This window comes from Rhizophagus irregularis, chromosome 25 (genome assembly GCF_026210795.1).
Source record: "Rhizophagus irregularis chromosome 25, complete sequence".
Taxonomy (NCBI): Eukaryota; Fungi; Glomeromycota; class Glomeromycetes; order Glomerales; family Glomeraceae; genus Rhizophagus; species Rhizophagus irregularis.
In genome coordinates this window covers 1,988,568-2,004,814 of record NC_089453.1, presented here as the reverse complement: position 1 = coordinate 2,004,814, position 16,247 = coordinate 1,988,568, and the positions used below count along the sequence as shown (strand labels likewise).

The 16,247-nt window shown below is 26.5% G+C and overlaps 3 protein-coding genes across 3 annotated transcripts; 2 read left to right on the top strand and 1 right to left on the bottom strand.

Moving 5' to 3' along the window:
• Positions 1-1,224: 1,224 nt before the first annotated feature.
• Positions 1,225-3,304, top strand: OCT59_016904 (uncharacterized protein; the record flags this gene model as incomplete). The annotated part of the gene is made up of 6 exons (XM_066145997.1): positions 1,225-1,414; positions 1,580-1,818; positions 1,897-2,587; positions 2,675-2,776; positions 2,866-2,886; positions 2,968-3,304. 6 exons carry the CDS (start codon positions 1,225-1,227, stop codon positions 3,003-3,005), a joined length of 1,281 nt encoding a protein of 426 aa, XP_066003728.1. The 3' UTR covers positions 3,006-3,304.
• Positions 3,305-7,702: 4,398 nt separating this feature from the next.
• On the bottom strand, positions 7,703-9,742 carry OCT59_016903 (uncharacterized protein; the record flags this gene model as incomplete). The annotated part of the gene is made up of 8 exons (XM_066145996.1): positions 7,703-7,739; positions 7,847-7,913; positions 8,030-8,062; positions 8,265-8,423; positions 8,490-8,522; positions 8,838-9,180; positions 9,275-9,510; positions 9,676-9,742. The coding sequence occupies 8 exons, from the start codon at positions 9,740-9,742 to the stop codon at positions 7,703-7,705; spliced, it is 975 nt and encodes a 324-aa protein (XP_066003727.1).
• A 1,266-nt stretch (positions 9,743-11,008) lies between these two features.
• On the top strand, positions 11,009-12,498 carry OCT59_016902 (uncharacterized protein; the record flags this gene model as incomplete). The annotated part of the gene is made up of 2 exons (XM_025319701.2): positions 11,009-11,324; positions 11,414-12,498. The coding sequence occupies exons 1-2, from the start codon at positions 11,075-11,077 to the stop codon at positions 12,496-12,498; spliced, it is 1,335 nt and encodes a 444-aa protein (XP_025173115.2). The 5' UTR covers positions 11,009-11,074.
• Positions 12,499-16,247: the final 3,749 nt, after the last annotated feature.

Genomic DNA, 16,247 nt, shown 5'->3' with positions numbered 1-16,247 from the left:
TTAAAACCTCTACCTTCCTGAATATAATACTTTCGTGATTCATTACACTTATTATTATTCTATATTATATTGAAATTTTAATATTAGAGATCTAAAACAAGACACCATGAAAACACAAAATTTATTAACCCCAAATTTTTTTAACTTACCATTATATTGTATAAGTAAATTTGTAAAGAAATAAGCCAGGCTATTTATTCCTGAGTTTGACGAAATGTAAGTACAAACTGAGCTACAGCAAATAATGAGCGCTTTGAAAGTCCAATGAGCACCTTGAAGCTAAAATTTTTGTCTATTAAATCTTTTTGTAAAGAATATATAAACAAAAATAGTAACTTGAGACGAGTATAAGAAGCTTTTGAAAAAATAAAATAACCTTTTTCAAAATTGATTGAAATCTTGGTGGCTTGTACTTAACACGCTTTTTTTAATAGTATAAAATCGGCTTGATCAACACTAAGTAAAACTATGCTATTTATGAAGCAATTTTGTTAGATGGATAGTTAAATGGGATTATAAGAAACAAGATTGATCATTATCATCTTTGCTTAAAAGGATATTTTAAATGGCTTGATTTTTAAAGAAAACTTAAAATGCTTTCTTTTTGTTAATTTCTTTGAATTTTTTATTACACAATTTATAATTTCTTTTTTAGTTCTGCTGGAATGTGTATCAGATCGTTTTCCTGTCGAATATGTGGAATAGGATTTAAAATCATATACTAAATATATTATTAACTGCCTTAAGAGTTTGTTAAAGTTCGGAAGGATAACTATAATATCGTACATTATATAAAACTGATTTATCATCTTGCAAGATGGTTTTAATGATAAAATCAAATTAAATCAAAAATGATACTCAATACTTGGACTTTGTTACCTAAGTAAACTTGCAAAGTATCTAAAAGTAAGTTATTATACAGTATATTATATATTAAGAATTTTTCTCTGAAATTTTGCTGCGACACAATGAGGATTAACGTCATATAGTGCGATCAACATTTTGCAGGAAAATTTACTGCGCCCAATCAGATTTCTTGGATCAACAAAATTTTCTAAATTCGTACAATTTATTCGGAGGGGAACTCCGATTGGAATTGATTATTAAACCAATAAGATTTACTGTGCTCGTATCAGATTGGTACAATTTGAAACTCTAATTGCGTAATTTTAAAATTTTATAAATACTTGAAAACTTGTTTAACTTTTTTTTTTTAAAAAAAAAATGGATGATATTAATAATAAAGATGAAATTGTTACAGAAAATAATTTAAATAATTTAAATGATGAATTAAATAATTTAAACAATTTAAATGAGGAAGATGGTGAATTAGGTATTTATGAACAACAAATATTTGATCAAGAATTTGGTTTGTGTACTGAATGTAATCAACCAAATACATTTGAAGATTGGTGTAAAGAATGTTATTCAAAGAAATTTCAACAAAATTTTAATAATTGGACTAGTGGAAATATGCATATAGATAAATTTATTCAAGAAGCTCAATTAAATGCAAGGAATGTATATGAATCACTTGAATGGATTCCTTATAATAGATTAAAAAATATTGTTTTCTTAGCTCAAGGTGGATTTAGTAAAATTTATAAAGCAATTTGGTTAGATGGATTAATAGATAAATGGGATTATGAAAAACAGGAATGGGAACGTGAATTTGAAGATCTTAACGAACAAGATTATGAAGATGCAATTAATCCAAAAATTAAAAATCCTCTTAAAAATGATGAAATACATGGTCAATATGTAGTACTTAAAAGTTTAAATGATTCATCAAAAATTGATGAGGATTTTTTAAATGAGGTAAGTTACAGACTGTATATAACGAATTATTTAATATTCAAATATTAAAATAACCAATTTTTTCTTTTTAAAATATAGTGGAAATTACATTTACAATGTCAACATGAAGTACGATCAAATGGTTCTGTTCTTGTTCCATTAAATGGAATAACACAGGATCCAGATACATTAAATTATATTATTGTAATGTCAAAATTACCTTATGGTAATTTAAGAAATAATTTATTGATAAAAAAGCATAATCCAAATGATAAATTTCATAATTTACTTTTAATTTCAGCACAGCTTGAGGGTATTCATAAATTAAATTTAATCCATGGGGACCTTCATAATGGAAATATACTTTGTTTTGATCATGAAGTAACAGTAATTAGTGATCTTGGATTATGTAGACCAGTTAATCAACCTAATAGAAAAAATGATGTGTATGGAGTTCTTCCATACGTAGCGCCAGAAGTTTTACGTGGTAAATCATATACGAAAGCTTCTGATATATATAGTTTTGGGATTATTATGTGGGAGATGACATCTGGAGTTTCGGCATTTTATAACATTCCTCATAATTTAGAACTTTCTTTAGAGATTTGTAAAGGTAAAAGACCAGAAATTTTGGAAGGAACAATACCTGAATATGTTGAAATAATGAAAAGATGCTGGGATAATGATCCTAAAAAGAGGCCAACTGCTGAAGAATTAAAATGGTTCTTTTTAGAAAGAATTGAAAACTACCCATTTGAAGAAGATGAAGAAGAAAGAATACCTGTTCCTGGTAAATATAACTTTCTCAGATTAATAGAATATTTTCATTACATTGTAAATGATAATAACTTTATTATAAATATATATCAATTTATAGAAAATGAACCAGAAATTAAATATCACCCAAAATCCTACTATACAAGTAGAAAGATCAATTATTCGACCAAAATTAATGAAATATTACAAAGTGAAAACTTGCGTATGTATATTATAGTAATTTTTTAATTATTTTTTAAAAAAATAAGATATATTAGCATTAATTAATATTAAAATTTTTATAAATAACAGATCATATTGTTGAAGAAGAAGGTATTTATCTTAATTACAGTAAATATTTTATTTTGAATAAGTAATAAATTTGTAACTAAATGTATCAATTTTCTTAATTAGCCATACAAGAATTTAGTGACAATGAATTAGTTTTATGATTATTTTTATCTTGTTGGTAAGTAAAAATGAAACAATTTAAATTATTTTATTAAATTAACGAAAGAGTGGTTATTTGTTTTTCATTATATTATCAATTTTTTTTTATTATTATACATGAAGATTGAAATTGATTTTGATTATTTTCGATCATATAATTCTTTATTAATTATACTCAAAATTAATTTCAACTTCATGTATAAATATTATATATTATTATAATTTTACATGTATTATCTTCTGTATTATCTTCTGTGACTAAATAGACTTTGAATAAATTAAATATTGATTTGATTTTTTTGATCACGTAATGTTTAATTAAATCAATTGGACTAATTTTCTTGGACTGTTAATATTTATATACATTTTTTTCCAAATAAAATATAAATTAAATCGCATATTATTTGTTACTTGTTACACTAGTAATATTTTGTTCTGTATAATTATTTCTCTTATTATATTGTAAATCTATGATATTAATTGAGAAATCTATTATCAAATTAACAGAGAAGACATAACATTAGAACGTATAAATTAAAAATTTAATAAAATCTCTCAGTATATTCGATCATATGTATGATGTGAGAAAGAAAATGAAATATTCCTATTTTTACGTCTTCCTTTAGGTATGTGGGTTGCGTAACAAAAGAATACGAATATATAAGTAGCAAAATATGTCAAACTTGAATAATGACCATATTCCTAGAAAATTATACACAAGAAATAACTGGACATTTTGAAAAATTTGAATACATAAACATGAGTGTACTTAATAGAATTTCTTACTAGTATCTCTTCCTTAAAACTTTTATTATTTCACATATCCATATGGATCTAAGAGAAGACCTAATAAAGAGTCAAATCAGAAGGTAACCTAAAAAAAAAGAAGACGAAAAAAAAATGTAGTTAAAACACAACACACAAACCCACACTCCTAACCCATACTCTCAACTCACATACCTAAAGGAAGACGCAAAGAAAGGGACCTAAGAGAAGGCTTAATAAAGAGAAGACCTTGACAGAGAGAAGATAAACCTAAAAAAAAGATGATGAAAAAAAAGAAGTTAAACACCACCAGATAACAAACATAAAGTATAAACATCAAAAAAAAAAAAATTCACATTTTTAATATTTAATATACACTCTTTTTCAAAAACTCCTTTAAGAAATTTTTTCATTCTACCAGTGATTGTAAATATCTGCATTTACCTATTATGAGAGAGTAAAAATTATTAATAGTGTGCTAAATTTTTATTTAATGATAAAGAAGACATAGCTAATTCCTCCTTTTAAAATTAGCAGACTTTACTAATAACAAAGTAGGATTTTATCTGCTTGAGTTGGTTATCAAGTGAACAAGAGAAATAAAAAAAATAATAATAAAAAAAAGAAGAAAAAAAGGGAATAAAAAAAAATAAAAATAAAAATAAAATAAAAAAGAAAAAGCAGGTAATTTCAAGGAATTACCCACTTTGCTCACCCTTACCCAACCCAAACAAACAAATCCAGTACCCTCCTAAGTAAAATTTGTGAACTCCCCGACTCAAATGAGTTATCCGTTCTAATTTTAACTTAGGAAGTTACCCACTTTGCAAATAAAAAAATACACACCTCTTTTAAAGTCTCTTGAGCCATTTACACTCTCTAGAAAATCAGTAATGCTCCATTCAGAGAACTTTCATCTGTTATCCAGTATTTCAATACAAAATAGTGCTGTAACTGATAAATAAAAAAAAAATTAATACAATCCAATGATAAGAGGTCAGATAACAAATACAAAGTATAAACATCAAAAAAAAAAAAATTTCGCGTTTTTAATACTTGATACGCACTCTTTTTCAAGAACTTCTCTAATAAAATATGTGCACCTTACCCACATACTTAAAGAAAGACGTAAAAATAGGGATCTAAGAGAAAACCTAATAAAGAGAAAATCTTGGCAGAGAGAAGATAGGCCTAATAAAAAAAAAGACGAAAAAAAAAACAAAGTTAAAACACCACCACCTACACACATGAACCCACGCTCCCAACCCACTTTCTTTGCCTAGGTTATGTCTACTTCTGCAAAAAAAGCTTTGTTTCTTTGGTTTATGTTTAAGTCATTGCTAAAAATTAAAGCTTTTACTTAGGAAATATAAAGTGAGAATAAAATAAAGAATAGCTTTTTTTGTTTACTTTGCTGGAGAGAAGGAGAAACTGATGGTCTTTTTGGCTACTCAGCTGTGGAGAGAGGAAGAGAGAATTTTTTTTAAAAAAATTTGTGGATGGAAAGGCCTTTTATATAAATTTTCTAGTTATAGTCAGAGTATAAAAATTATGTCATAATCAACATAATTTTTTTTCCAATATTGTTTCTATAGTTACTGATTATTAGTAATTCTTCAAAAGAGATGACTCATGATAGTCTCATGATTATTTACTTTTTTTGAATAATACAATATTACTGGACGTGATTTACGTGATTTGAAATTGTGGCTGATGTTTCTAAATTTATATAATATATACTAACAATACATAATTACATATACGCTTGAAGTTAATAATATTATTGGTTTAGCGGGCAATTTTTAATCCAATATATCTCTTTTTTATATAATTAATCATATTGAAAAGTTTCCTTCAATAAAAAAATCATTATTCAAATCTCTTGAGTTGTAAAAAGATGGTTTAAACCATCTGAACCTGAATTTTTATTCAGTCAAAACTGATTGATAATCAGTTAATCAATTAGAGCTTGCTTAATATAGCTAAATTAATCAGTTTTCACAACTGGTACAAATCTACAAATCTCATCAGTCATCACTATAAAATTTGCGTAACAAAATAATAAACAAGACAAAATAGGACAATAAAACGATTAAGTGTTAATTGCCCAGAAATCATCATTTTACTGGTTGTTGTAAACTGTAGAATATTTTGATTTTTAAGGTTCGTTTTTGTAGTTATAATACAATATATATTTAGTGAATATAATAAAACATTTTTAGATGGTTTCTCTTACTCTTTTACATTATTTATTTATAATCATCAATATATTCTGATTGGCTATTGGATTAAATCATGCGTCAAATTAACAAATACGAGCTTAACCAGTTTCAACCTCTAAATATTTAACCCTATTTCTAATACCTAATACTTGATTATGTCGGATATTGCGTACATTATGACTTGTCTGGATAAATTTTGTATAAAAACAAGATGAAAGGTACCTTTGTAATAAGGAGAACGAGAATGTAAAATTTATTGAATGTGCATGAAATTCTTTTGTATTGTTATTCTCACTGACTTGAATATTAACACAGCAACATTTAATATTAGGGTCGATAAGGTTGAAATGAAAAAAATGAAGTCATCTTAAGATTGAAGTTATTGTCAATGGTAAATGATTTATATAGATATACAAAATTGGTCCATTAAAAGTTTTAACTAGGACTGATTTATATGATAATGCAAATGAAGTACATGGTAATCGATGGGTCTTTCAACAAGATAATGACCCGAAACACACTTCCCGTGATGTTCAAAATGATCTGAGAGCTCACCTTCCACGGGGCAAACTTCAAAAGGTTTTAATCTGTCTAGGTCGGATCCTTCCTTGGCCTTCCTATAGCCCAGATCTCAACCTATTGAGAATATGTGGGCTGTTTTGAAGAAAAATGTTGAGAAAAAGGTCAAGAGTATAGTCACACAAAAAAAAAAATATTTCAAAAGAAAATTTTTTTAACTTAATACCGTAATTATTAATTGCGTTAAAAGCATGCCACGTCGTATTAAAGCATGTATTGATGCAAATGGAGGCCATATCAAATATTATATTTTTTGTCCATCTTTCAGAATATAAAAAAAAATATTAATAATTTATTATTATAATTTGCAATTATTATTAAAAAATTGACTGCCATTCTTTTCGCCAGGGTCTGTACGATTAAGTTCATATGCTGTACAACACTTGAATCAACCCAAGTTGCAAATTTTAACCAAAATGGTTGGACCTTTTGGTGTAAGATTGCAGTGAGAATCTTTTGGAGAAATGTTTGTAATTATAATACCTTAATTGTTTGTCTCCCAAACAAGTCAAAATAAGTTTTATATGAAAATGGAATATTTACTTCATCTCCAACTTCAAAACCTCTTTTTTTCTTATACATCATTCTGTAAAGTTTTATCTGTTAATCTGATTCATTACATAATTAGTGGTCTGCTTAGGAATCAACTTCACAAGGTCTTTATAATAACAAATATATGATAGTGGCTCAAGAAATATTAAAATGCTTATGAATTAAATCTCTACTTTAAAGAGTTTAGTCTTCATTTTTATATTCGAATATAACTTTACTCTATACTACCCCGGAACAAAAGATTACTTAAAATCTTTCAGAATTACGCTGCAATTCACATATTTCTTCCGAATTTTTTATCATTTATCTCAAATATGTTATAATATACAATCACTTAACATAATCTATATTAATCTTGCACAAGATTTGCTTGATAATGATAATGACAATTTTTTTATACTCTACTATAGCACACCCAAAATCTTTAGACATAATTATCATACATAAATAAACCAAAAGGTATTGAAATCATTGGCAACATAATACGGTTTATATCCAATAACTGTTTTATTATAAATTTAAACAATATACTTGTACTCCACATTGTTCTTATATACAGTATATACAAATAATATACCGGTTCAAGATGATACATAATCAATTGAAAAAGGAATTTCGCTATATATCAATTAAGAAAACCATATTAATAATCAGAAATATTATTGAAGTATAAAAATGTAACTCTTGTTTGATATTTGTGATGAAATTAATATTTTATGTATCACCTGCCAGAAATTTTGTACCATACAGTCAAACTCTGATACAACGATATGTCAGGATCCATCTGAAAATCTTTGAAAATATCGTTATATTAGTAAAGTTCCATCGTTAGATCAAGTTCGTATATCAGTATATCGAATATCGGTATATCAAGGTCTGACTGTACATTTTTGAAAAAATTAATGTACCGATAATAAAGAAATAAACTAATAAATTTTTGCCTTAATAAATACAAAATTGTGGAAAAAAGATAATTAATAATTTATCAAATATATACAAAAATTAAAAAAAGAATATTAAAATCAATAATCCTTAACCATACAATCGGCTAGATTATATATATATTTAAAAAAAAACATTTGTAATTTTTTGAAATTAAAAATAAAAAAGTAAATAAAAATAGATTAAGTTTATTATACATACCTAAACTTTCACTCATTTTTATTTCATAATCATGATTATCTTCAGTAATTACAATTTTATTACTTAATTCAAATTCAAATTGTTGGTTTAATTCATCCGAATAATCTATTTTTCTACTTGTGTAGTAAGATTCTGGATGACATTTAACTTCTTCATTATCTATAAATTAATGTAATTAATAATAAGACATTAAGTAATATGAACTAAAATTAAAAAATATAATACCGGGAATAGGTATTCTATTTTCTTCATCTTCTTCTATTTTATATTTTTCAATCCATTTGAAAAAAAAATTTTTTAACTCTTTAGCAGTTGGCCTTTTTTCGGGATCATTATCCCAACATTTTTTCATTATTTCGACATATTCAGGGATTGTTTCTTTCACAATTTCTGGCCTAATACCCTTGCAAACATCCAAAGAAAGATTTAAATCATGAGGAATATTATGAAATGCTGGAACTCCTGATGTCAACTCCCACATAATAATTCCAAAACTATATATATCAGCAGCTTTTGTATATGGTTTTCCACGCAAAACTTCTGGTGCAATATAAGGAAGAACTCCATAAATACCATCTTTTATATTAGGTTGATCAATTGGTCTACATAATCCAAGATCACTAATAGTTACTAATTCGTGATCATGACAGAGTAAATTTCCACTATGAAAATCTCCGTGAACTAAATTTAACTCATGAATAGCTTCAAGTTGTGTTGAAATTAAAAATAAATTATGATATTTATCATTTGGATTATATTTTTTTAATAATAAATTATTTCTTAAGCTACCAAAAGGTAATTTAACCATTACAACCATATAATTTGATGTATCCGGATCCTTCGTTATACCAATTAATGGGACAAGAATAGATCCATTTGATGTTACTTTATGCTGGCATTGTAGATGTATTTCCCACTGTATATTTTTGTAAAAAAATAAATAAATATTGGTTATATATTTACTCTAAATAATTATTATTATTAATACAGTTTCTATAATAACTGCTTACTTCATTTAAGAAATGATCATCCATATTTGATGAATTATCCAAACATTTGAGTACCACATAATAACCATATTTTTCATCACTTTTAAGAGGATTTTTAATTTTATTATCAATCACATCTCTAACTTGTTCATCAAGTTCTTCAGTTTCACGTTCCCATTTTTGATTTTCATAATCCCATTTATCTATTAATCCATCTAACCAAATTGCTTCATAAACTGTACTAAATCCACCTTGAGCTAAGAATTTAATATTTCTTAAACGATCATGAACTATCCATTCAAGTAATTCAAACCTATTTCTTGCATTTAATTGTAATTTTTGAATAAATTTGTCAATGAATACATTTTCACTAGTCCAATTACTAAAATTTTTTTGAAATATTTCAGAATAACAATCTTTACACCAATGATAATGTGAATTTGGTTTTTTACATTTAGGACAAAAACCAAATACTTTAGAAGATAACATTTTTTCATATAAATTAAGATTATTATTTAAATTATTAGAATTATTTGATTCATTATTTGAGTTAATATTATTAATATCAGTAGTATTTACATTTTTTTCTGAAAATGAACAACTATTACAAATTTTACAAATTTTAGTAAAGGAAAGACAAATTTTAGTAAGGGACAATTTCTTGGAAAATTTAAAAAATTTCATTAATAAATTTTTTTTCAAATAAACGAAAATTGTAATTCTTGCAGGTAAATGCAGTGTTTGGAAAGGGTCATATGACCATGTAAATCAGAAGATCAGTTCTAATTTTATTTATCGTTTACCCGTACAATTATCACTAGTTAAATGAATAAAGTACGAATAACATTAATTCATTAATTTTTTGTGTATTTAAAAAGATTTGTGAAAAATAAATATTTATTTAATGAAATTATTTTATTTATTTCTAATTTTATAATACTTTAGCTAAATGAAATGGATCAACTGATCAAGAATGATCAAGTAAAATTGTCTAGCAGGTATGGAGTTACTCAAATATTGATTTTTATCTTGTTAGCTTAGCAAAAACTTAGTATGAATTTATGATTGTATAGAATTACTGCGCACGTGTGAATGTGCTGTCATTCGTCATGTGATTTAACTGAAAAACGTAACATTACGCCTATGCGAGGCGCAGAATATTTTTCAATCTAACCAATTTCATTTAGAGAAGTGAATGAGAATCACATGTAACTCTATCAGTTATACTTATATTAGAAAAGGTTTACTCTATATATAATAGTTATTGGGAACATTTTACCCAATAACTATATACGTAACAATAGGTATTTTACATACAAAAATTAGATTTAACCTATATGACGTAATGCGTCAAAAATGTCAACGCTTACCTAAAAAAATATCAGTATACAGTATAATGTACAGGCGGCTTTAATAATTGATATGATGTGGCGCGAAGCTTCACATCATACCATTATTAAGCACGCCAGGTATATGGAAATATTTATTGTTTGATTAATTAAATATTCAGTATTTTTTTAATAAAATTAAAATCAGCTGTGACTGTTTTCCATGAATTAATTTTAAAGAATTATTATCTTCACTTTCGAAAATCATTTTTTTAAATTTTATTTCTTGTAAACGTATAATGTATAATTATGTTGATCTGCATCAGCCACATGCGGTATGCACAGTGACATTTTTCGTGGTAATGATCACGTGCGTAAAGGAAACGGTTACGCAATTCGGGAGTCGTGAGAACCTGTTTCATGTATTGCATAAAAGAAAAAAAAAAAAAATTTTTAACAAAAAAGTTATCGTCTCATATCAAACTAATAAAGAATGAATACTGGAATATTTTATAATTCATTATCAATAGATTTTAATAAATTATTAATTACATGTGACGATTATAATGTTATAATAAAAGTTGGTAATAAAGATGATTATATGAAATTTCAAGCTCATAGTTGTATATTAAGGGCAAGGTCACCTTATTTTCATTCCGCATTATCAACCGGTTGGGTAAAACGTAATGAAGAAGGAATGATATTATTTGAAAAATCAAATATTGAACCAAAAATATTTGAATGTACTGTATATTAAAATATATTTATAGTGGAATTATTAAATTAGATGATTATGATTCAATGTTCATAATAAATTTAATTATTGCTTCAGATGAATTAATATTAACAGAATTATGTGATTATGCACAAGAATATTTATTAGAAAATCGAGATGATTGGTTATCATCAAATCCTATAGAAATATTAAATAATTCGACAGTATTATATTTAGATAGTTGTAAAAAATTACTTAATTATTGTTTAGAAATAATTTGTGATGATTTACAAAATTATGATAAAAATATTAATGAACAAATATTAATTGAAATATTAAAAAGAGATGAAATACAATTAGATGAAATGTCATTATGGAATTATGTTATTAATTGGGGAATTAAACAAATTAATAATTCAAGACTTTTGAATTACGATGATAATTTTTTAACTTTTAAATCTTATGAATGGTTTGAAAATGATTTTATCGATTTAGAAAACGTGTTAGAAAATTGTGTTCCATTAATAAGAACTGATCTAATTTCTTGTAGAGAATTACCAATTGAATTACAACCTTTTGAACGAATACTCATAAAAAATAATTGTCTTAGTAATAATAGTTCAATTTCAAGGGTACCATTAATTGATCCAATAAATTCAGTTATAATTAAATGGAAACATGCAGCTTTAATATCAAAATGGATAGATAGACAAGATAATACGAAACGGTTATGTCGTAAAGAATCTTATAATTTTCGATTATTATTGAGAGGAACAAGAGATGGTTTTACATCACAAAAATTTCATGAATTATGTGATTATAAAGGTGCTACTATTGTTTTAATGAAAATTGCAAATACAAAACAAATTGTTGGTGGTTATAATCCTGTTGTATGGCAAAGTGGATTTTTTGGTAAATGGATTAAAACTTCTAATAGTTTTATATTTAATTTGGGTGATGGTACGGATTTAAATCAAGTTATATTAAGTAGAATACATCAAGATCATTATAGTATGGCTTTATTTTGTGCTGATGTACGTGGTCCTTCTTTTGGTTGTAATGATTTATGGATGCCTAATTTTAGTAATTTATCCTTAAGATGTACTAGTAGACATACTTATTATGAGAATAAAATTCTTGATACAACAAAATTTGATGTGGAAGAATATGAAGTATTTCAAGTCATTAATAATAAGAATTAGAAGTGATGATGAAATATTATTTATTAAAAAAATAGATTTTTATTTTTATTTTTTTATTTTGGAATTGGTCTTATTTTTGTATAAATTATTAAATAAAAAAATATAATTTTTTTTTAACTTATCAGTTGTGGCGTAAGTGCAAATTGTGACAAGTGTTTTCAGACGTATAAATATTAGTACAGGTGTCGTGCATAGCTTGTGGCGAAAATAAATAATTAAATGCAATGGAAATACTCTTTATAATCAATTTATTCAACTTCTTAGAGAATGGCCAGAAAAAGATCAATCCTCATCACCATAGGCAGTGTTGTCACGGGACAATGTCCGGGACATGTTACACAAAAAAGAAATGATAACCCCTCGAAATTTTTCTATGATAACCTTGTTCGATACTTAGCAAAAATGTTTAGCATCCAATTATGCATAAATATATATAATTTTTGTAGAGTTTTTAAGTTACAGAAGAGTACGGACAGAGTGCGGGCATGTCCGGGACAACCAAAAAAAGCTTCGGACATCAAAAATGTACAACACTGCGGCATAGGCTTGACCCGCCCTATTTATTAAATGACGTCCCCCCTTATAAATTTGAAGTTTAAAAAGTAATGACGTCTCCCTTGTAAATTTGAAGTTTTAAAAAGTAATGAAATAACTAAAAAATCACAATCACATAATTATAATCATTAAAGGATTTAACAAATAGAGCTGATAATTATAATTTCTTTTTAAATATTATTTACCATTTTATGGATCAACCAAAAAAAAACCGTTATAGCTAAACTCCTAAATGAGAACGAACCCCTTGACAATAATAAGATATGATACTAGAAAATCAATTATGGATAACGTTTTCTCTTTTCATATTTTTTCTCTATACATTCATAATAATTGTTAATAATTTTTAAGGACGCAAGAAAAGTAACCTAAAACATGCTCTTTAAAAGTTATTGATAAGTAATAAACTATTTTGTTTTAATACAATACTAAAATATGCCAAGTACACGTCGTAACCACATAGTACGTTCCAATCAGAAAAACCATTGTCAAAATAACGCTTATACCATACGTCCATACCATTAATTAATATTATTTGCGTCAGTTGATAACTGACGCACGTCAAGTTTTGGACTGTTTTATTATATCTGGCGCTCACAATAAATTTTGTAATACGTGTATACTTAAATTACTTCATGTACGTGCATAATTGCGCATCAAAATGTACAAAAAACATTAAAACACAATAAACTTTTCGCGTCTATCAGTTATTTACTTATTTTACAATATCTTTCATCTAAATTGTATTATTAAATTATTTTAAAATTAATAAAGTTATTTTTACAAAAATTATTATCAATAATGCCACTACCAGATTCATTATGGTCGTATTTTAATCAGCAACTAGAACATGTAATTGGATAAAGTCACTTAGATCTGTACATAATCATTTAAAAAAACGTATTAAATTACATCGGCACAAAAAAGAAGTTGTCTCGGTGACTCATACAGTATGAGCGACTTTAGCTCCAGAACCAAAAGCTAGAGACGATTACATTTCTAAAACAGAACAAAGTCACTTGAATTAGTTACGGTACATTTCACCGAAACCCATTTTGCCGAAGCCATTTCGCCGAAGCCATTCACCGAATTTTCATTTCGCCGAAGCCATTTCGCCGAAAATGATAGAAATGATAGCGATCATCACTTTTATAAAAATATTAATCGCGCAATGAAAATAAAAAAATTTTTTTTTTTTATTTATTTTTTATTTATTTATTAAATTAGGAACCTTAATAGATATTCTGATTTACACTCGAATATACAAATGACAAGTGTATAAAATAAAACTTAAACGTTGAATAATATCTTCGATTCTTGATTGAATACTTTAATACTTTTATTTTTTAATTTCTGTTACATTCTTTTGCCATGCCACCTATTTTTGCAATAAAAATAAAAATTAAATAAACGTTTAAACAAAAAATTCCTTTTATTTTAAGTGTTATTAACTCTAAATCATAATTTATGCGCGGAAAATCGGAAACTGTAATTGATATACTGTTATTGTAACGCCACCTGGCGACTTATATTTTTCTATCAACTTTGAGGTGTTTAATAGTCCATGATGTAATAATATCACTTTAATGACTAGCTAATTGATGATCGAAAGCGGCTTGATAGGTGTAAATAATTGTATGATATTTAGTATAAAAATAATAAAATAAACAAATGTAATAAATAATGTCTCAGCAAATGTCCATTCAGCGAAATGGTTTCAGCGAAATGTCCTGATACCACTTGAATTAGCGTTTGCAAAATCAATATTTTGTTGTGGCTTATTTTTATCATTATCTGAGTTGGAACCAATTAAAGAATTGTGGCAACAAACACGTCCAGCATTTAAATTGCCTAACCAAAAAAAAAAAAACTTTCTACAAAACTATTAGATCATGTATTTATGAGACAAAACATGATGTTTAGGCTTTAATTAATGGATGTGAAAATCTGTCTCATTTCTAACGGATGGTCCAAGAACATTGGACTAATTATATTTTAACAACTCCTAAGCCAGTTTTTGTTGCCAGCCGGTAAGACACATCAAAATGAAGAAACGATTGCCAAAAATCTAGAAAAAATAATAATTGAAGTCAGTTCATTAAAAATTTCAGCCATAATTATAGACAATGCTTCTACATGGCATTTATTAGAATTAAAGTATCCTGAAGTTATATTTTTAGTTTACATAGCACACAGTTTAACTAAACCTTTTTAATTTGTGATATTATGAAATTACCACGGTGTACCAATATCTTAGAAAATGCAAATACAATAGTTTCAGTCACACCAAATTCCAACGGCAATCTTAAGTGACACCAATCGGTTATTTATCAACAACAAATAAGGACCCCAAAATATATATAGAAAGGTCAGAGGCAGCCAAAAAATTTTTACTAATAGCTGTACGCATTCTTTCAGGGCCGGAATTATGATAATATTGGCGAGTGACCAAAAAAGGAAATATCTTTTCACCGGGAATTATCTAAAAAAGGAAAGATTTTCATGTTTTTTTTTGGCTGGTTGTAAGCAAACTCGGATCTGACCTTTTTATGTATATTTCGGGGTCCTAACAAATATCCTTAAATATCTGGTTAAAACATGATGGGGTCTTCAGCAGCATGCTTTAATTTACTTCTCTAAAATCAACTTGCATTCAAGTTGGTTATTACTGAATAATGCATAATAATGACAATAAATTACCTGAATCTATTAATATTATTTAAGATGAATCATTTGGAAGGATATGGAGAATTTACTTTTAATATTGGATAAATTAGTCATTGGTATTTCGTTGTGATATTATTTTATCTTTGTACTATGAGCAATTGGAATCAAATGGTAAATATCACTGCATGTATATTTTACAAGTCTTCAACCAGGCCATTAGATTATATTTTTCCAGAAGTAAATAATAAGATCAAGGATATACTAACTAATAGACGGGGAAAAAGTATATCATCCGGTCATGTCAATTGCACATCTTTTAGATCCATGACATTATGGACAAAGCTTCCAGCAAATGTCATGTATCAGTTGTATCACCGAAGTTACCAATGAACTCTCTGTGTATGATACGAAAATAAATATGCGAAACTCGATAGAATTTATGCCAAAATTAATAATAAACTTACCTCAGAAATCGGAAAAATTAAGGCACGCAATGAAGACTTCACCAAGGAGGTGCAAGAAATCTT